This window comes from Xenopus tropicalis, chromosome 8 (genome assembly GCF_000004195.4).
Source record: "Xenopus tropicalis strain Nigerian chromosome 8, UCB_Xtro_10.0, whole genome shotgun sequence".
In the NCBI taxonomy this organism is placed as follows: domain Eukaryota; kingdom Metazoa; phylum Chordata; class Amphibia; order Anura; family Pipidae; genus Xenopus; species Xenopus tropicalis.
Genome location: NC_030684.2, coordinates 16,502,944 through 16,525,824, shown reverse-complemented (window position 1 = coordinate 16,525,824; position 22,881 = coordinate 16,502,944). Strand labels below are relative to the sequence as shown.

General features: G+C 43.2%; 1 protein-coding gene across 1 annotated transcript in view; it reads right to left on the bottom strand.

The window, feature by feature from the left end:
* The window catches only part of LOC101733948 (coiled-coil domain-containing protein 77), an 89,062-nt gene that overhangs the window by 5,076 nt on the left and 61,105 nt on the right, over window positions 1–22,881 (bottom strand). Inside the window, exons 3-4 of the mRNA XM_031892279.1 lie at window positions 8,864–9,016; window positions 7,390–7,584 (exon numbers count right to left, since the gene is read on the bottom strand). Of these exons, the coding sequence (XP_031748139.1) occupies window positions 7,438–7,584; window positions 8,864–9,016 (300 nt within the window). The 3' untranslated portion in view covers window positions 7,390–7,437. The remainder of the gene's footprint in view (window positions 1–7,389; window positions 7,585–8,863; window positions 9,017–22,881) is intronic.

Here is a 22,881-nt window from a genome sequence, read left to right as displayed (position 1 = left end):
TGGTGACCATATTTTATCAAATTTTTGAGGGCACCCTCTCCTTATGTACGTTAGCTTGTATAGGGGTATAGCTTTGTTGATCATGGATTCCCATGCTGCTACTCTAGGGCCATTGAGTGGGTTAATATTTTGTGGGTGAGGGTGGGATGTGGGTTATGGTATTGCGGGACAGGAGTGGGTTAATATTTTGTGGGTGAGGGTGGGATGTGGGTTATAGTATTGCGGGACAGGAGTGGATTAGTGTTTGTGGGTTACAGTGGGATGTGGGTTATGGTATTGCGGGAAAGGAGTGGGTTAATATTTGTGGGTTACAGTGGGATGTGGGTTATGGTATTGCGGGACAGGAGTGGGTTAGTGTTTGTGGGTTACAGTGGGATGTGAGTTAGGGTATTGTGGATCAGGAGTGGGTTACAGTGGGATGTGGGATATGGTATTGCGGGTCAGGAGTGGATTAATGTTTGTGGGTTACAGTGGGATGTGGGTTATGGTATTGCGGGACAGGAGTGGGTTAGTGTTTGTGGGTTACAGTGGGATGTGAGTTAGGGTATTGTGGATCAGGAGTGGGTTACAGTGGGATGTGGGATATGGTATTGCGGGTCAGGAGTGGATTAATGTTTGTGGGTTACAGTGGGATGTGGGTTATGGTATTGTGGGTAAGAAATGGGTTAATGTTTGTGGGTTACAGTGGGATGTGGGATATGGTATTGCGGGACAGGAGTGGGTTAGTGTTTGTGGGTTACAGAGGGATGTGGGTTATGGTATTGCGGGACAGGAGTGGGTTAGTGTTTGTGGGTTACAGTGGGATGTGGGTTAGGGTATTGCGGGACAGGAGTGGGTTAGTGTTTGTGGGTTACAGTGGGATGTGGGTTAGGGTATTGCGGGACAGCAGTGGGTTAGTGTTTGTGGGTTACAGTGGGATGTGGGTTAGGGTATTGCGGGACAGCAGTGGGTTAGTGTTTGTGGGTTACAGTGGGATGTGGGTTAGGGTATTGCGGGACAGCAGTGGGTTAGTGTTTGTGGGTTACAGTGGGATGTGGGTTAGGGTATTGCGGGACAGCAGTGGGTTAGTGTTTGTGGGTTACAGTGGGATGTGGGTTAGGGTATTGCGGGACAGGAGTGGGTTAGTGTTTGTGGGTTACAGTGGGATGTGGGTTAGGGTATTGCGGGATAGCAGTGGGTTAGTGTTTGTGGGTTACAGTGGGATGTGGGTTAGGGTATTGCGGGACAGCAGTGGGTTAGTGTTTGTGGGTTACAGTGGGATGTGGGTTAGGGTATTGCGGGACAGCAGTGGGTTAGTGTTTGTGGGTTACAGTGGGATGTGGGTTAGGGTATTGCGGGACAGCAGTGGGTTAGTGTTTGTGGGTTACAGTGGGATGTGGGTTAGGGTATTGCGGGACAGCAGTGGGTTAGTGTTTGGTAGGGTGGGTAGGTTGGGACAGTGGGTAGTGTTGGGTTAGGGGGGTTAGGTTGCGGGACAGCAGTGGGTTAGTGTTTGTGGGTTACAGTGGGATGTGGGTTAGGGTATTGCGGGACAGCAGTGGGTTAGTGTTTGTGGGTTACAGTGGGATGTGGGTTAGGGTATTGCGGGACAGCAGTGGGTTAGTGTTTGTGGGTTACTGATAAAAATCTTTTATCCCGGCTGAGTGATGAGACGACCCATATCCGCAGCCTGAGATACCGGTTCCCATGGATTCCCCAAACGCACCGAACAAGGTTTCCTACGATATCATTGGTGCGCGTATGGGCAGCTTAAGGCTCAAGGTATTATAGCCAGAGGCAATAAAAAGGCAAAACACACAGAGTTGTAGCTGCAAAGAAGATTACAGTACTGTGGGGGCTCAGGGGGTGCTGATATATAAGGCAACAACTCACGCCATGTACTCACCATTACACTGAAGGCTAAACCAGTTACCCATCTGGTAACCAGCAACAAGCCCTGTACCCCGAGCCCTCGGCCTGTACCATCCATACTATCATAGCCTGGCAACCCCCCCTCTCTGTAATGCCCCAAACCATAAGGATCTCCTCGCCAAAAAGCACATCTACACGACACCTGCCTATTGGGGAAAGTAGGGCCCTACTGGGACTGCCCCCCCAGCAAGAAATGCCCCCCCATAATAAGGGGAACTGTACCCCCAAATACAACTGGGCTCAAGAACTCAAACCAGAAATATGTAAAAACACTGATTGGTTGTACTGTACTGACTGATTAGAATGGGTTGGACGGCTGAATACAGGGTTATGGGAGATCGTGGTACCAGTTGGTCCAGTCAGGAAGGAATCCCCCCCCCCCTGCAGCAAATAGAGAGGCCTCAGAAGGGGTTTATCCTTCCTCTGGGTCAACTAGCAGTTAGGCAGGTTATATACAGGCATTATGGCTGAACGTGATCCACGTGTGTCCTTTTAAACCTAATTTATCTGATTATGTAAATAACATAGTTGGATGACACCTCGGGGCACCCTGGCAAAGTGCCATTAAAGGCCTAAGGACATACAGGTATAGGGCCGGTTATCCAGAATGCTCGGTACAAAGGGTATTACGGATAAGGGGTCTTTCCGTAATTTGGATCTCCATCCCTTAAGTCTACTAAAAAATCAATAAAACATTAATTAAACCCAATAGGATTGTTTTGCATCCAATAAGGATTATTTATATCTTAGTTGGGATCAAGTACAGGTACTGTTTTATTATTACAGAGAAAAGGGAATCATTTAACCATTAAATAAACCCAATAGGGCTGTTCTGCCCCAATAAGGGGTAATTATATCTTAGTTGGGATCAAGTACAGGTACTGTTTTATTATTACAGAGAAAATGGAATCATTTATCCATTAAATAAACCCAATAGGGCTGTTCTGCCCCAATAAGGGGTAATTATATCTTAGTTGGGATCAAGTACAGGTACTGTTTTATTATTACAGAGAAAAGGGAATCATTTAACCATTAAATAAACCCAATAGGGCTGTTCTGCCCCCAATAAGGGGTAATTATATCTTAGTTGGGATCAAGTACAGGTACTGTTTTATTATTACAGAGAAAAGGGAATCATTTAACCATTAAATAAACCCAATAGGGCTGTTCTGCCCCCAATAAGGGGTAATTATATCTTAGTTGGGATCAAGTACAGGTACTGTTTTTCAGGTAAGGGAACCCATAGCGGTATTGCTATTTCCCTATATTCAGTAATACATATCATCCTGGGCCCACTGGACGCTCACACCGGTGTAAGTTCGGGTCAAAAATGTGTCTGGGGGTGGGGGGTCCGGCTGCACCAGGGCCCGGGGATGTCTAGTTACGCGACTGTGGATAGAAGATCTGGAGCAGGGGACCAGGGAAGGCACGTGAGAGAATCCTGTCAGCCCTAGGGAATCTAAAGCTGGGGACGGCCATTTGTTTGGGGGCCTGCAGGTGATTTAACCAGGCTGTCTGCAGGAGCTACGGCACCATCGGTAGGGAATGAAGAGCCCTATGGCTTACATATTGGATTGCAGACACGGCCTCGAAAAATGCTTTATGCAAGTTGCCCTTTGGGGGTTGAAGAATGCTTTATGCAAGTTGCCCTTTGGGGGTTGAAGAATGCTTTATGCAAGTTGCCCTTTGGGGGTTGAAGAATGCTTTATGCAAGTTGCCCTTTGGGGGTTGAAGAATGCTTTATGCAAGTTGCCCTTTGGGGGTTGAAGAATGCTTTATGCAAGTTGCCCTTTGGGGGTTGAAGAATGCTTTATGCAAGTTGCCCTTTGGGGGTAAGATGCTATTCGGTAAAGCGTTGGAGGAAATATTATCTAAATCAGGGGTTTATAAAAAAAAAGTTGGGGAGCAACACAAGCATTAAAAAAAAATTCCTGGGGTACCAAATAAGGGCTATGATTGGTTATTTGTAGTCCCTATGTGCACTGGCACCTACAGTAGGCTCTGTATGGCAGTACCCATGGTCATTATGCCTCCAAGTCAGGAATTCAAGAATAAGGACCTGCTTTGAGGCCACTGGGAGCAACATGTTACCCCCGAGTCACTGGTTGGGGATCGCTGATCTAAATCATCTGGTGGGAAAAGTACATTCCTTCCGCAGACTCTCAGGAGATTTAAAGAACCGCTAAGAACCAATCTGACACTTAGAAGGAAGTTAAAGCTTATAGGCCTGGTAAGGAGCCTGATAGGTCATTCTCAAGAAAGACAGGGCAGTCTAGTATTTTTAGAGGTATATAAAGACCCCCGATCCTCCAAGTCCCAGCAGAAGTCACAATGATGGGAGGTTGTTCCAGCTTCTAAGAGTAGGAGCAAGGCTCCTTCAATTCCAGAGAGTCTGGACAAGGAATATTCAAGACTCGTGGGTACTGTCTGTTGTAAGGAGGGTTATCGGCTGGAGTTTTGCCATATCTATAGATACTGTCCTGGGAATGATTTCTCTTCCTCAAGCAAGGATCTCCAGAACCGGGGGTACTGACCATATCCAAGCAAGATCAGTTGTCTGCCATGCAATTCATGAGATACTTGAGCATTCTGACATCAAAAATAGGATTGGTCAGCTGGGTGAGGCGGCGGATGCACCCGATTCAGCGAGGATTATCGGCCAAATGAGTCAATAAAAATGTAACTTATTAGCTTAACGTGATTCATACAAAATCTCCCAGCTGATAAGGATCCTCTCACGGAACATTTGTTTATTCACCGTGATTTCACACCTGTGTATTCACACTCACGTGGAACCTGCCGCCATTACGCAAACTTGCCTGAAATAAAGGGAGGTTTGTTTCCCACACATATGAATTAATACTGTTTCAGGTACAGTTATAGGGTAACTCTTATGTTTAGGCTGGGAGAATTCTAATGCTCTGGTTACAGGCTGGAGCCGACAGTGAGCATTGGCCTCTGGTTGGTATACGGTAAAGGTCGCCATACATGGGAAGACTCACTCATTTGGCCAGATCGGAGCTTCCCCCGATATGCCCACCTAGGGCCAAACTCTCAAAATACAACAGGCGGCGTTGGATCAGAGACTGCGTGAATAAACCGATGCGGAGCTCGATGAGATGAAAAGTCAAACCTGCCCAATCAAGATCTGCCCAATGTTAGGCCAGATATCAGTGGGATAGGCCCATCTTTATCTTGTAAGTGCTAGGGTTCTTTCACTACAGTATGCATATATACAGAGACCCAACTGGATAGATAGGTCAGTATGGGTCTGTATGTGAGTGGATAGATAGGTCAGTGTGGGTCTGTATGTGAGTGGATAGATAGGTCAGTGTGGGTCTGTATGTGAGTGGATAGATAGGTCAGTATGGGTCTGTATGTGAGTGGATAGATAGGTCAGTATGGGTCTGTATGTGAGTGGATAGATAGGTCAGTGTGGGTCTGTATGTGAGTGGATAGATAGGTCAGTATGGGTCTGTATGTGTGTGGATAGATAGGCCAGTGTGGGTCTGTATGTGAGTGGATAGATAGGTCAGTGTGGGTCTGTATGTGAGTGGATAGATGGGTCAGTGTGGGTCTGTATGTGAGTGGATAGATGGGTCAGTGTGGGTCTGTATGTGAGTGGATAGATAGGTCAGTGTGGGTCAGTATGTGAGTGGATAGATAGGTCAGTATGGGTCTGTATGTGAGTGGATAGATAGGTCAGTGTGGGTCTGTATGGGAGTGGATAGATAGGTCAGTGTGGGTCTGTATGTGAGTGGATAGATGGGTCAGTATGGGTCTGTATGTGAGTGGATAGATAGGTCAGTATGGGTCTGTATGTGAGTGGATAGATGGGTCAGTATGGGTCTGTATGTGAGTGGATAGATAGGTCAGTGTGGGTCTGTATGTGAGTGGATAGATAGGTCAGTATGGGTCTGTATGTGAGTGAATAGATGGGTCAGTATGGGTCTGTATGTGAGTGGATAGATAGGTCAGTGTGGGTCTGTATGTGAGTGGATAGATAGGTCAGTGTGGGTCTGTATGTGAGTGGATAGATAGGTCAGTGTGGGTCTGTATGTGAGGGGATAGGTCAGTATGGGTCTGTATGTGAGTGGATAGATGGGTCAGTGTGGGTTTGCGTGTGCTATGTAACATGTCAGTGTGGGTCTAATGGACCAATTAGAACTGAAACATGTTGTGCTTTGCTGTGCACCAATAAATGTACCAAGTTTGCTTTAACACAAGGCTCTGGTGGATTCCTGTTTATATTGTTATGATGCAGGTGAGGGCACAAGGGGAGTAGATAGCAATGAAGCAAGTGCCCAGGGAGTAGGTTCCATTACAAGCCCCTTCCTTGTATTTACTGCCCTCTGCCTTTTCTCTTAACTAGCTCAGTCTCACAGGAACAGTTTTGTGTGATCTCCACTACACTTACCTTAGGGACCAACTCACAATATAAAGGTAAATATCTGCACAACAGCAGCCTAGAGCCCACTGAGCATGTGCAGTGCCACTGACACACAGACCTGCTGTGGACAAAGTTAAAGGCCAGGATCATTAGTTCATAGGGCTGCTGACTCTCTGGGCTGGTACAGGGAGTTCAGTACATAAAATACAGCATTTCCAGCCAGAGTTTAGTTTTTGAATTATTTGCCTTCCTCTTCTGATTCTTTCAAGCTTTTAAATGGGGGTCACTGACCCAGTAGATAAAAAAACAAAACAAAAAACTATTGCTCTGTGAACTTTATTTTTTATCCTTCTATTCAGACCCTCTCCTATTCATATTCCTGTTTCTCATTTAAATCACTGCCTAGTTGCTAAGGTAAAAAGGCCCTGGCAACAAGATAGCTAAGGTTCCAAACTGGAGAGCTGCTGTACAAAAAGCTAAGCACAGGTATAGGACCTGTTATCCAGAATGCTCAGGACCTGGGGCTTTTTTCGGAAAAGCGATCTTTCCGTAATTCGGATCTCCATACATTAAATTTACTAAAAAAATAATTTAAACATCATTTAAACCCAATAGGGCTGTTCTGCCCCCAAAAAGGGGTAATTATATCTTAGTTGGGATCAAGTACAGGTACTGTTTTATTATTACAGAGAAAAGGGAATCATTTAACCATTAAATAAACCCAATAGGGCTGTTCTGCCCCCAATAAGGGGTAATTATATCTTAGTTGGGATCAAGTACAGGTACTGTTTTATTATTACAGAGAAAAGGGAATCATTTAACCATTAAATAAACCCAATAGGGCTGTTCTGCCCCCAATAAGGGGTAATTATATCTTAGTTGGGATCAAGTACAGGTACTGTACTTGATTCGTTGTTCTAATATCCCTTGTTCTAATAAGCCTGAATTCGCCCGATATAACCCACCCGTAGGTGGGGATACCGGGAGAAGATCAGCTCGCTTGGCAACGTGTATGGCCGCCAATATTCTTCCTTCCTGGGCCGAACACACTATATAATCCCAGAGGTAGAGCCAGGGTAGACCTTTACCTGTGGCTCCTTGTTTAGTGTGGCAGCTCCGTCAGTCTCCCTTGTGCTCTATCCGATTCTCAGTTCATTCCCCAGGCCACAGATTTTGGCCTTTAAGTTGCGCAGTTCCCCTTGAATTTTTTGTGTCTTTTTGTTGCCCTGCCGCACTGCATCCAGAATAGCAAGATCTTGGTCTGGCCCGATGTTCAGCGTCACCTGAGAGGAGAGCAAAAAGAGGAGAGCAAGATTAATTCACATCTCCTCTCACCCCCACAGGGCCCTTACCCATAGGGGTTCCTTCTTAGTTTGGTTATGAGCCGTCTCACTGCGTGTGTTTAATCCTCTAGTACAGCAATAGCAGTGTTATGAAGTTTAAGCTCCCCCTACTGGCTAGAAAATGTAACTGCTGCTCCAAATATCATAGTACAGGTATGGGATCACTTATCCGGAAACCCGTTATCCAGAAAGCTCTGAATTACAGAATGCCGTCTCCCATAGACTCCATTTTAAACCTGATTTTCTTTTTATCTGTAATAATAAAACAGTACCTTGTAATTGATCCCAACTAAGATATAATTACCCCTTATTGGGGGCAGAACAGCCCTATTGGGTTTATTTAATGGTTAAATGATTCCCTTTTCTCTGTAATAATAAAACAGGACCTGTACTTGATCCCAACTAAGATATAATTACCCCTTATTGGGGGCAGAACAGCCCTATTGGGTTTATTTAATGGTTAAATGATTCCCTTTTCTCTGTAATAATAAAACAGGACCTGTACTTGATCCCAACTAAGATATAATTACCCCTTATTGGGGGCAGAACAGCCCTATTGGGTTTATTTAATGGTTAAATGATTTTTTAGTAGACTTAAGGTATGGAGGTCCAAATTACGGAAAGACCCCATACCCAGAATACCCTTGGTTCCGAGCATTCTGGATAATGGGTTTTTACCTTCAAGTATGTTATAGAATGGTCAATTTTTAATTTGTCTTCATTTTTTTATAGTTTTTTTTTTTAATCATTTGCATTCTTCGTCTGGCTCTAAATGGGGGTCACTGACCCCGGCAGCCCATAAACTACTGCTCTGTGAGGCTACAGTTTTATTGTCCTTTTTTATTACTTATCGTTCTATTCAGGTGCTCTCCTACTCATGTTCAAGTCTCTTATTCAAAGCGCTGACTGGTTGCTAGACTAATTTGAACCCAAGCAACCAGACAGCTGCTGAAATTTCGAATTGGAAAGCTACTGAACAAAAGCTAAGTAAAATCCACAAATAAAAAAAAAAAGACCAATTGCAAATTGTCTCAGAATAGCCATCTCTTCTACTAGATTGTACTAGAAAATACCAGCCTGTGTGTTTTCCCCTGTTTGGTTAAGGTGACACTTAATATTTATTCTCTGCCATCTTGTTTCTGTATATAGATATGCTTTCGTATAAGGCAATGAGATGCGTGCAACAGAAAATCTTGCCGTCGGTCTATCCCAGACTCACCTTGAATAGTTGCTTCTCTACATCCTTTAACCGCTGTCTCAGCAGCTTGATGTCAGTCTTATAGCCCTCTACCTCCATGTTGCGCCTTTTCTCCAGAGCCTCGTATCTCTGCGCCATCAATTGCAGCCGCTTGGCCACCTTATCTGAACGTTCCTGGTATAAGAATAACATTGGATATTAATCTCACAAACAGATGTTGGGTAACTGTAACACTACAGGAGGACTAGGGGAGATAACCAGTCACATTTTTATAAAAACAAACAAAGCAGTTTTTAATTATTTGCTTTCTTCTTCTGACTCTTTCTAACTTTCAAATGGGGGTCACTGACCCCGGCAGCCAAGAAACTATTGCTCCGCGAGGCTACTTTTAATTGTGTTGATTTGAAAAACCCATCATACTGTTCTTCGACTTCAGCTTATTCTTTCGCTTTTTCTTCTTATTTTTAGCACCCCCCCATTTTCTAAACGCTACTCCACCTACAGATTTAGGGGTACAACACCCAGACTCCCCACACTTCTTCGCCCTATAGCGGAGCAGGCTGCTTGTGCTTTTCTAAGCGATTCCCCCCGTCTTTTTGTGGCGCTGCTCCGAACACCCCAATTTTCCATTGACTTTGACAGGAAGAATGAAATGAAGAATGAAACAGCGACAATTGCTGGATCCCAAAGGGGGAGGGGCCAACAACAGCCAATCAAATATAACCCATTGACTTTAATGGGAAAATTTAAACTGCGGCCAATCTTACAGCTCTGAGGCTACAGTCCCCAAACTTGAATCACATAGTCATGGGGCCAGCCTGAATGAAAATATGATGATTGTTGGATGCCCAAAACTGGGCGGAACTGTGAACAGCCAATTAGATTTTACCTACTGACTTGGCAAAAATCCAACCTGCTGCCATTCTCACAGTAATAACACCGGGGTCCCCAGACTCTGCAGAGTTAATGCAAAGTTTGCAGAGTTAGTCACTGGGTAAGTACAATTCCAGGTTAGAAAAAGTGGGCGGAGCCACCAACCGCCAATCAGATGTCTCTTGTTGACTTTCAGTGGGGAAATTTAAATTGCTGCCATTCAGACAGTATTAAAACCAGGGTCCCCAAACTTTGCACAGTGGTTTTTACTATAGAACTGTGGTCCAAGGTTAGAGAAAGTGGGCGGAGCCAACAGATCAAATTTCCTTTAATGACTTCACGTTTTTTAACCCAACATAAAGTTTGTTCTCAACCTTCCATTTCTAGTTGTTATTGTTATTTCTCTATTCAGGCCCTCTCCTATTCATATACCAGTCTCTCACTCAAACCACTTTCTGGTTGCTAATAGGGTAATGTAAACCCTAGCAACCAGATGACTCGGGAGTGGCTGAACAAAAAGTAAAATACATTTAACAAACACAAAAAAATAAAGACCAATTGCAAACTGTATTAGAATATTACTTTCTACATCATACTAAATCAGGGATCTTCAAACCATGGCCCAAAGGCCGGATTTAGCCCCCCAAGGTAATTAACCTGGCCCCGGCTGCTTCCTCACCCCTGGCTACTACCTGTAGACCTGCAGACGCAGCAGGGAATGGGGAGCGGGGAGCAGGGATGGGGAGCGGGGAGCTAGAGGATGCAGCAGGGAATGGGGGAGCGGGAGCTAGAGCAGCAGGGAATGGGGGAGCAGGGAGCTAGAGGATGCAGCAGGGAATGGGGGAGCAGGGAGCTAGAGGATGCAGCAGGGAATGGGGGAGCAGGGAGCTAGAGGATGCAGCAGGGAGTGGGGGAGCAGGGAGTCGGAGAATGAAGCAGGGGAGCAGGAAGGCGGAGGACGGAGCGGGGGAGAAGGGAGCTGGAGGACGCAGCAGGAAGTGGGGGAGCCGGAGGACACAGCTGGGAGTGGGGGAGCAGGGAGTCGGAGGACGAAGCAGGGGAGCAGGGAGCCGGAGGATGGAGCGGGGGAGCAGGGAGTCGAAGGACAAAGCAGGGGAGCAGGGAGCCGGAGGATGGAGCGGGGGAGCAGGGAGTCGGAGGACAAAGCAGGGAGCAAGAGGATGCAGCAGGGAGCAGGGGAACAGACAGTGGGCCATAGTTTGAGGATGCGGGGGCCTAGTTTGAGGACTACAGTCCGGCCCCCAAGCAGTCTGAGGGACCATGAACTGGCCCCATGTTTAAAAAGTTTGAGGACCCCTGTAGTAAATGGTAACTCAAATGTGAACCCCCCTTTACAAGGTATTAAGAACTCACCTTGAAGATTTCCCTGCCCACGTCTCCCTCCTCTCGTATCTTTCCCAGCTCATCCTCCAGTGTCACACACTGCTCCCGGTACATTTCAGCGAGGCGATGTGCTTGTGCCAGCTGCTCTGTAAGAGACTGTATAAGAAGAGGCATAAGAACCAGCAAGCAGCGCTAATACCATAATATCCTTTATTCACACATTCATGGGAATTACCCTTCACTTACTCACTGTGCGAGTGCCGACTTGCTTTCTCGGCCAATGACAAACGCAGGATCTCTCGCTCGTGTTCCCGCTCTTGCTCTGTGTCACTACTTAAAGCCAACTGCTCTCGGCACCGGTCTAGCTCTCGGAGCAGCCGATCCTTCTCGGCCATCCAAGATTTCTCATTGGCTCGGCACTCAAATTTCAGTTGCAGGAAATCCCTGGTGCTCTCGTACAGCAATTTCTGGGTCTTATTCAGCCTGGGAAAGATCGATGGTGATGGTTCCAGAAGCCAGTGATGTACAACAGGGGGCTGATTTCCCCAACCCTAGGTGTAGGAGGCCTATGGATTTCTCCACTTTTCTCACACACTCACTTATCTGTCATAGATTTCATTTTGTCCTGGTCTCTTTGGTGCTGCACCTGGGTTTCTTCCACGCGGACCTTCCTGTCCTCTAGAGTCTCTTCACTCATAAATTGCTTACTAAATCACAGAATGCAGTTTATCTGCTGCCTACATCCTACATCGTGCTTACTAAATAACCACAGTAAAAACTGAGCGGGAAGTGCTGGATTTCCCATTGCATTGAATAGTAATATCTATTGTGGGAGCGGAGGGAATGGAACCTGATTTGTGGGAATAGAAATCGCTCGTGTTGAAACATCTAGTAAATGGAGTTGTTAGGAACGGCAAGTGATTTGTTTGCTGAATACTCTTTATTAAACCCATCGCATGAGACTAAGGCTCTGGCACACGGGGAATTTAGTCGGCGACAAACTCCTTGTTCGCGCTCTAATATCGCCCGAGTGGCGATGCTCGTCTTTCATTCCGCCAACGGTGGCCGACGAAACTGAAGCGCTGGGGGATGGCAACATGGCGCGCAGCGTGATTATTTCGCAATGCGAAATAAGCCTTGTGGAGTCGTTTTGTGTCGGACCCGCTGAGCGCGATGTTCTATCCAGCCCGCGACTTGCAGTGTCGCCGGTGGGATGGCAGGGGAAGGAACTCGGCGAGATTAGTCGCCCGGACAAAGGAGTTTGTGGGGGGCACTAATACTCCGTGTGCCAGAGCCCTAAATGTACTGATGGTACATTTAGCACTAAATACTTCCCATCACAAAAACTCTTGCTGATGGACAGATCAGGATAACAGTCATTGGTGAATCCTATGTGATTGATTATATTACCGCATGGGCATATTCGTGGGTGGGCTCAGCCAAGCAGTAAGATGCATAAGACATCTTCCGTGGGACATTAGCCTATCTTTTGGGATTGAGGGGCGAGCCTATGGAGCCAAACAAAAAGCATTTGAGAGGTGGGACAGGCTATATTTATAGTCTTGACCTTATATGCGGGTGGGATATTGGAGATTGATAGGCTATTCCTCCAGGGCAAACGATACGAATTAATAACAGGAGAATGGGCCGGTTTGTTCAGGACTGACAACTTGCCGATGCCATGTAATAACTAACTTTTAACCTGCACGAAGTCAATATTTGCATTCAGGCCCAGATATGGTCGGGCTGGCCCTCGTTCGTGTCCTACACAGGCAATATTCTTAGAGAGAGGAAGAGGTGGCTGAACAAAAAACCTCTGTTCTAAAAAGAAACTGCAAGCTCAGGAGAATGGTATCAAAACAAAGTTAAAGGTATGGCCAGTGGTGCCACAGTCCACAGATTGAATAGAAAATAATGAACTAGCTAGAATGCCGAATGCAATGGCAAAGAATCGGCGAATTCATCCCTTAAGAGTAACGCATCCCTTAAGTGAAAAACTGCCATGTGACACCTGGAGGGGCTTTTAAAGGGAAAATATCTACTATTGTTTAATGGTCTAATTATCAGTATGGGCTAGTGATGAAAAAGTGCTTTAACATACCTCGCCATACTGATTCAGCAGACTGAGAGGAACTATGGATTTCTGTTTCTTGATCACAGGGTATTTACCACATTAGGGCTCAAATATAGTGGCCATCCCCTCTTTCTTGTGTCAGGCTGTGAGTTGATGATTTGGCAGCTTGAGGTTCCTCTGCTTTCTAGTAGGGGGGGACAGCCTTTCTGGAAGTAGAGGGACTGTCAGTTGAGTCGTGTCATGTCCCATGTCCCTTCCATGTGCAACTCAGTAATGGACTTGCAATTCCCCAGTATAGAGATACAGGTTAGGAGGGTGTTGTCTTGCTGTTCACACTTATTCTGAGCTTTCATGTTCATCTCTTGAAGGATGATGGCACATTGCACACTCCACCCGTAGCTCGCTACTGTCTTAACCCCTGGAATCCTGATAGACTTTGTCTATATAGTGTGATATGTGTGTAATGTATATTATGATATGATTAATAAATATAATATAGCTACACACATATATATATATTATATATAATATATATATATAATTACACTACATGATTTTTTCATAAATTTTTCTTCTTCACAAAATGTCCGTTGCTTCATGAATTTTATAAGGCAGTGAACAGGGAGGATTTTTATCTGTTGTCAAGGCGCTAATCTCCCGCAATGCATCCAATGGTAGATGAGACTCGGGGGGATGCTACGGGGTGCGCGATATGTCAAGTCGCCAATGGTGCTTGAGAGGAAATTTAGGAGACGCTCGGCAAATCGGGCGCTGGTATGCCATCCCGTTTACATTCTACCAGTGGATAGATAGGGGGAGATTAGTCGTGAAACAGAGATTAATCAAGGCACACTATTATGTATAGCTATTATATATTAGTATGTTGTATGTATTGTAAAGAGTATTGAGTCATGGTTTGAACAGTAATAAGGGGGAGACAAAGTGAGCTAACTAGTGTAGCAGCTACTAGTGCAGGCTACTAAAAATAGACAATGCAGATTTTTTTTTGATAATTGTCTCTACGTGTGTTTAGCAGAGGAATTCAGCCGTGGACCTAATACATCTGTATTCTAATATACTATAGTAGAGAGGAGCAAAACCCTAACCAGTTCAAATCCGCTGAGGTGCAGCGTTAATTGTAAATGTATAGAAGGAGTTACACACACGGGTTGTGCATAAGTGTTATTGAAAAAAGTCATTGTATGTGTGTGTGTGTGTGTGTGTGGTGTTGGTTGGGGGGTTGGGGGGTTGTGTTTGGTGTTGGTGGTTTGTGTTGTTAGTGTGTAATATATAATATATATATATATATAATATATATAATTACATAACACATACACATTATAGTAGACAAGAGTGTATAATAGGGGATTCAGGAGAGCAGTTAGGTGGAGCATAGGGTGTATGGTGGCATTATGGCAAGAGAAACTGGAGAACCACAAAACTCATTCAGGCAATACATACAATGCTCTCTTGCAGAACTGAAGCTCCTAGGTTCAATTCCAGCAGGGACTATATTCTTGCGTGGGTATCTTTAGGAACCCAGGTTCCTTCCCACATGCAAAGAACCATACAGGGTTCTGTAAAACCCTGCGTAAAAGTGTAACCACTGTGAATGTGAATTGTAAGCTCACCGCGGACTGAGTGAAAATGATACTTAAATGATCTTCTGTAAGTGTAGTCGAATACAACAGCGACTATATAAAGGTAATAATAGTTATCAGCAGGTATTCTCTTAGCAAGGGCGCATACTGGACTGCGCTCTCAAGGTAGTTGTATTGCTCGCATTGCTTTACCAGATCTCGTGTTCCTCATCAAATCAGCGATCTTCTTCGGTTATACTCTAACAGTCTCTGACGGCCGCAGGAAAGCCAGGCGCTCCGTTGATTGGAGGCAGCGGAGAGTGGAGTCCCTCGGTTCTTCCTGGTGTGGCTGAGCTCATGGTGGTATCTTGAAGGGAGGAGACCTGAATAAAAACCATATAGAAAAATCATACACAGCTCCACTTTTAGATCACAATTTGCATGAGAGCAGCTATTAATGTATGGGATGGATTGTGTATCAGAATGCTCGGACCTGGGGCTTTTCCAATTAGGGGTTTTTCTGTAATCTGCGTTCTCCAAATTATTTAAAAAATCATTTAAACATTGAAATAACCTAAAAGGATTGTTTTTATAGGATTTATTATATTCTAGTAAGAATCAATTTCAAGTGTCTGTTTATTATACTACAGAGTAATTATTTTTTGGAAAAATTTTAATTTACTTATAAGGGGATTTAGGAGACGGCCTTCCCTATAATTCGGAGCTTTCTGGTAATCGTTAATACAGCGGTTATTTTCTGATAACCCCCTGGGGGCCAGTGCTGAGGCAGCAGCTTAGGGGGTGGGCACCAATTTGTCTATTAGAAATTTTTTGCCATGGATACATATAAGGACCTTATCATGGCTTATGGGATGCTCAAGGAGAACTAAAAGCTTAACTAAACAAATAGGCTAGCAATGTTTTGGGTTAATGTTTTGCGGCTTCTGTACCGCGCAAAGGCCAACACACAAGCCGCTTTAGCAGTATGATCTGTGCTTCAAAGATGCCCAGTGCCCCCCATTTTCTTTCTGCCGATTCCCTGCACTTGCTCTGTGCCGCTCTCAGTTAGGGCTTAGGGACCAACGGACAATATACTGTTATATATAGATATATAATGCAACATAATTAAGCTGATTAGTAATTAATTTCAGATTCCCACATAACATGCAGTTCTGAAACCAGTGCAATTAGAAACAGAATGTAATAATAGACCTGTAGCAATCAGTTTATAGGACGGCCAGCCCTCAATTTTGCTGCTTGATAATTTGTAATGGCCTCCACAGCTGCTACTGATTGCTCTGTGAGGCACAGTTTATTTGTTATTTTATACTTTTATATTAGTATCTTTCCATTCACCCTCTCCTATTCCATATATCAGTCTTTCATTCAAACCCACACACCTGGTTGCAAGTAATTGGATCCTAGCAACCAGTAACTTTGAAAACTCTCAAGCTGGAAACTGCTTGAGATAAAAATTAAAATAATTTAATAAAATGAGACGCAATTGAAAAATTGTTTCAGAAATATTACTCTCATATCAGGGGGTCCCAATCTTTAAAATCCATGAGCACATAAAGTGGGGAACAAAAAAAGCACATAAAAGCTTGGGGGTGCAAATAAGAGCTACGATTGGTTAGGGTTCAAGTGCGGGTATGGCATATATTTAGCATACAGACCTATCCAATGGCGCTAATAGTTGTGCATAAATGTATATAACCCTGCCCCCAGATGTCACACTGTACGTACCTGTACCCACCTTACGAGCTCTGTTAAAGGTACTACGCGGGTCCCTACGCCAGATGCTTCCTCTCAACTGCACCATCCAAACAACCCGCTCCGCAAGCTTAACCAATCACGCACCAGGTCAATACACGACCATTGAAGCATCATACAGCTAGGGCAATACTTGAGTCAGCCGGCCCTCCCGCCAGTGTCTTCTGGGAATTGTAGTTTTTTCTATTACAGCTTGACGGCGCTACCACATGTGTTTAAACTACAATTTCTCAGGTTGCGTTAGATTCAAAAACGCATTGTGTCATAATGACTTTATTTCACGCAATATATGTATTATATATTGTTTATTATCATTATGATGTAAGATTTACCAGACTTTCCCTCTAATACAGTCTGTAAATGGCTACTCTGGCAATGACTGGTCTCAGGAATTGATATTTTATTTCTGGGTCAGCACAACAGGATCCGAATCACTCCATACTAAAAAAAATGAGCAACAATCAGGTTCCTTCATCTTCCTTTTATCAATAAATCAAGCTTAATGTTTGAATGATGGCAAATAAAATTGTTGAATTTGTTTTATTTAATTTTTGCACCAAGTGATTTGCACCTTTCCATCATGGATGTATATCTGCTGATTCCACAATATATATTCCTGACTGGGAGGCCTTTGCTTTGGCCCATAAAGAGGCCAAGTAGATCTTGATTATATATGTAGGGGCCAATTTGACCAGCTATGTAAGCTACATGGCTAGCTTTGGCTGCTAAATACACAGCATTTCTACTCCCTAGAACATTTAGACCAGGGGGTGGGCAAACTTTTGGCTAAGGGGCAAAAGATGGGCCGGGGGGTTGACAGACGGCTGGGCCAGCGTTAGCAAGTCTCGCGCGAGAGTCGGCAGGCAAGATTAAAAAAGACAACGGGCCAGATTAAAAAGACACAAGGACGGATGTGGCCGCGAGCGCGCAGTTTGCCCACCCCTGATTATAGCCACTGGTTCTGTTCCTTATACAGGGCACTTCTGCCATGGGAATAAGTGAAAACATTGGGTGCTCCAAACTAGCAATTTGACTCACTGCACCCTCTAAAATGTATGTGCTGGAGGTGCCATTGGCTATATTACACTAATGTAAAATGCAGATACGCACCCCATACCTTATATAAGACACAAGGTCAGGTGTGCAGGTGTCTGCTGGTAAAGCCAGATACATGTACATTTGTATAGTATGTAAACCAAAGGCAGAGTTGTATAGCCAGGGCAGATTTCATTATAATGTGCCTCTAGTATACTGGGAAGGTGCTTCCATAGTCTTATTTGATTTTAAATGAAAACAAATTAAAACTCATTAAACATTCTCCAATCCATCGCTTGCATAAAACCATCCAGAAAATATATATTTCTCTAATTCCAGGTCCTCAGTGATCCAGTCCTAATCTACTGCCCACTGAGACCAAGGAGGGATCAGGGAATACACACACAGGGAAGCGGAGTAAAACTGGAAAGGATCATTCATTTATCTCTGAAAGAATCGCAATGTTCAGGAAATAGCAGCGGTGTACAACTATCAGAAAGGAGCCCCAACTTTCTTACGTGAGCCACAGTCACATGTAAAGAGACATGCACATGACACCAATACACCTGCAAGTCAGTTAGGCTAGGCTGTGGGGGCAATAGGGTACATGGCAGGGGCCACACGTAAAGGCAATGCTCGGTAACAAATAAGCTATGTATGTATCTGCCCATCTAAGGCAAACAAAGCCCATATAACCTCACTCGTCAAAAGGTACACTTCCCTTTACAGCAGCGCCTGTCATGTGATGTCACTGGTGAGAAGCTGCTTCCACTTAGGAAAGGTTAAGTATCAAAATTTCAAGCTTTTGTCATAATCAAATAACAAAGATGCATTCATTACTGTAATGAAAGTGACAGTTTGGTACAGTCCATGGTTGCCATGGTAGTGAGAGGTAAGCGTGCATCACCTTTTGCCACTATTACACAGTGGAGCAAAGAAATTGTGATGTCAATGTGATGTCAATGTGATGTCAATGTCATGGGAGCTGCCTTCACTCTAAGGAAAGTGACAGTTGTACAGTCCGTTGGTTGCCATTGAGTGAGAGTAAGACGTGCATCTCCTCTGATAGATTTTTTGCTAAAAACCCATTATTTTAGCTAAAAAGAGAGGGCAATAGTTGGTGACTCCCCCCCAGACTAGCGGATGTTGCTCCTGTCAACGATTTTAGTGAATTTGGAGAATTTCCCTAAAATGGCTTTGCGGCGCCTTACTCCCAGCGCTGGTGGAGACACAGACCAGGGTTGGGCAGTACTGACAGGCTGCTAAGATTTTGCCCCTCTGCCCCGGTATTCTGCCACTGCCCTTATGTACCAACCTTAATGTGTAAATGAATGTAAGGCAAATATCAATACGTTTCCCTATTACAGAATACTGAGTGTCAGTAAGCGTGAAGATTTGGGGGAACACTTTGAATGGGGCCCCTGACCCAATGTTGCACCTTAAAAGGGTAAATGCATTATCCGTGAAGCTGACTTGCCCTTTTTATTCCGTCTCTATACAGATTGCTGCAGTGAGCGACTCTTGGCGAACTTTGCTTATCCAGTTTTTTGGATAGTTTTTTTTTTTGGCTTATTCCTCCCTTCACCCTTAGTGAACGAGCTAGAGGAGAGCCAGAACCTATAGAGGGGCCCCTTAGGGTTCCCCGGCCCTGGGCCGCCCCCCGTTCCATCTGTTTTTTCCATCTCTGGAAGATCTATGAGAGGTAATGTAGCAAATCCAGTTTATGATTTCTCCTACAGCAAGTCTCCCCCCCATCAAAAAATGAACTGTAAATAGAACACAGTACAGTATAGACTGTTAATCCAGAATGCTCGGAATGAGTGTAGTCCGGATAAGGGATCCTTCTGTAATTTGGATCTCCATACCATAAGTCTGCTAAAAATCAATTTAAAATTTGAATAAAACCCGATAGGCTGTTCTGCCCCAATAAGGGGTAATTATATCTTAGTTGGGATAAGTACAAGTACTGTTTTATTATTACAGAGAAAAGGAATCATTAACCATTAAATAAACCCAATAGGGCTGTTCTGCCCCAATAAGGGTAATTTATCTTAGTTGGGACCAAGTAAAGGTACTTTTATTATTACAGAGAAAAGGGAATCAGTTTAAAATTCGAATTATTTGACTAAAATATGAGTCTATGGGAAGAAGGATTTCCGTAATTCAGAGCTTATGATAATGGGATTTCCGGATATGGGGTCAGATTACCTGTACAGATAAAAAGAAATATACACTGTATTGGGAAATGCTAAGTGATGTTTTTTCATTTGTTTCATAGAAACAACATGTTCAAGCGGCTGAAGTGCTGTTTCTCTGCCTTCGGCAAGTAAGGGTTCATCTCTTTCTGCTTAACAGGACATATTTCATTCTGGGGACTTCATGTGTTATGAATACTCACTCCTCCATTTATTTCATTATAGTTTTCCTATTTGTGCTTTTATTTCTCTGATAAAACTTTTTTCTTCTATACAGAGAGAAACGAAAGCGGGCAGAATGACAACCCAGAATCTGCCATGGTAAGAACGGGCAAATCATTCCTAAACACCATTTCCTACATACTTGTGTTATACAAAGCCGTGTTATTTCCTTGCCTATAGATTTCTATGCACAATAACCTTGATGAGGCTACACTAATGTACACAGGGACTCTTTACAGGTTAGGGACCATTATCCAGAATGCTCAGGACTAGGGTTTTCCAGATAATGGGGTTTCCGTAATTCGGATCTCATACCTAAAGTCGGCTAAAACATTATTTAACAGATAATTAAACCCAATAGAATTGTTTGCCTCCAATAAAGGGTTAATTATATCTTAGTTGGAGTCAAGTACAGGTACTGTTTATATTACAGGAGAAAACGGAATATTTAAAACCATTAAATAAACCCGACAATAGGGGCTGTTTCTCCCAATAAGGGGTAATTAATCTTAGTTGCGATCAAAGTTTAGAAAGTACTGTTTTTATTATTACAGATGAGAAATAGGAATCATTTAACCATTAAATAACCCATAGGGCTGTTTCTGTCCCCATAGGGGTAATTATATTCAATATAAGTTGGGAATCAAGTACAAGGTTCTGTTTATTATTACAGAGAAAAGAATTGATTTTTAAAATGTGAATTATAATAAAGGCTTGTCATATGGGAGATGCCTTTTCCGTAATCGAAATGTCTGGATTAATGAGTTTCCGCGATAAGGGTTTGAATACCATGTCTTAAGGTTTCCTGAGAGAAAGAGCTTGCATAAGTTATTACGTTTTTGGTTTTTATATTCTGTTCAAAAATAAGATAATTTTAGAGTATATTTCTCGTGAAATTCGATGATATTCTTTTTTTTCAAAACCTATATAACGTATAAAACTTTATATGACTTTTTTTGAGCTTGCAAAAGTGCGCCAGATTTAGCTGGTACTATCATTTGGATCTGGCAACAGCCGTTTGCCACGTTGAGTAATAAATAATTCAAATAAGTAAAAGACATCCAGTCCCTGAATATTAAATTATAACGTGATTTTAACTTATCTTTTTAAAAACTCAGTTAATTTGATAACTTGACTTTTATCTTTCTTTCAGGACCAACCAGAAATCCTGGCAAAAACACCTGCAAGTAAGTAGTAAAAAATATACATGAAAATGGTTTGGTTTTTGGTTAAGTTTAGTGAATTTGTATTGTCCGGGTCTCTTTTAGTAACTAAATCTACAGAGTATAGTAACTGGATCAGGTAAACGTTTATTTCTTTAGGAGGAGAAAAAAGAGCCAGACTTGAAGCCGGCATAAGAGAACTGCCGGGTAAGCGTATAGGAGAGAGGGAGGAGAGTTGGGCAAAATGAAAATCACCCTATATTTTAAGCAAGGACTGTATATTAGCTTTTTATTACAACGACACATTTTTTCACGACCTTTTTCTTTAATCAGGAGGACTCCAAGAAACCTGGACATGAAAGATCTGTCAGGTAAGAAAAAAATAAATAGGGTACATAGGAAAGAATTTTAAATCTCACTTTGGGGGGCAATTTAATTAGGACACGACAGATTCGAGCGATTGGTGAGGTCTGTCCATCCATATTAGATGCCCTAGTGTTACACGCAACTTAATGTTCTATTTTTATAGTATTTATACTCAAATAACACTTCCCAAGACTGTTTGCTATTACATGTACAGAGCATTGAGAAATTTACATCTTTTGTTCCTTGTTAAATCAGGATGAAAGAAGTGATTGATCAGGAGAGCCCCATCAGAAAAACAGCCTGTCATACAATGGTAAGCGAGATAATACACATTGAATGGAACAGATACATTTTTTATAATCATCTCTGCTGATTTGAGGTTTTTCTTTCATAACCAGGGACGCTTGAATGAAATTGTGGAGAGCCTTCCAATCAAACACTGAGGTTGGGGAGAAAAGTTTTGCGAGGGGGTCCCAATGTGTTTTTGTTTATTTAAAACTAAAGGGTTCATGAACAAATAGGAGGCAAATAAAATCAGACCTTATAATTATTATTGTAATGAACTGTTATTTGCCTATCTTTATTAAAATACTGCACATTTTCTCTTACGTTTTTTTAAGTCAGCGAGATCAGAAGTCCTGACAATGACATACTGTCCAGGTAAGGATTAATATGAATAGGGTCACAATAGAGAAAGGATTTTCGTTCACTTTGGGGGGGATAGGGGCAATTTATTAGGAACCACGCGACTTAGTTGGTAGAATCCTGTCCACCTCTTATTGATGGCCCTGTGTTAAATAAGCAACATACACTTCTATTTTATATATTTATATCATAAGACTTTCCAGAACTTTGCTTTATTTCAGGCCCGATAGAGAATTTGTTTTACAATTTTTTATTTTTCTTGTTTAAATCAGGAATGGAAGAAGTGAATTAGGAAAGGAGAGCCACCGACATCCAAGCAAGGCTGCCTACTCACAGGTAACAAAAATGACAAATGAAATGACAGATGCATTTTTTATAATCTTCCTCGTCATGATCTGAGGATTTTCTTTCTAAACCTAGGAACCTTTGGAAAGAGGCAGGAGGATACCCATCAGACACTCTGCGAGGTACGGGGGCTAAATATTTGCAGGGGTCCAATGTGGTTTTAATTTAAGCTAAAGGGTTATGAACATAGGGGCATAGAATAAAAATCATTTATATTTATTGTAAGACTGTATTGATGAGCTTCTTGTATTACAGATTGCACACCATCTTTCTCTTCCTTTTTTAATCAGGAGCTCAGAAACCTGGATCAGGGAATCTGTCAAAGGTTAGGAAAAAGAATAAGGGTAAGGTGATGAGAGGAAAAACATTGTTAGATTTGACTTTGGGGGGCAATATTGGTTAGGCACCATGACGACGTTCCCGC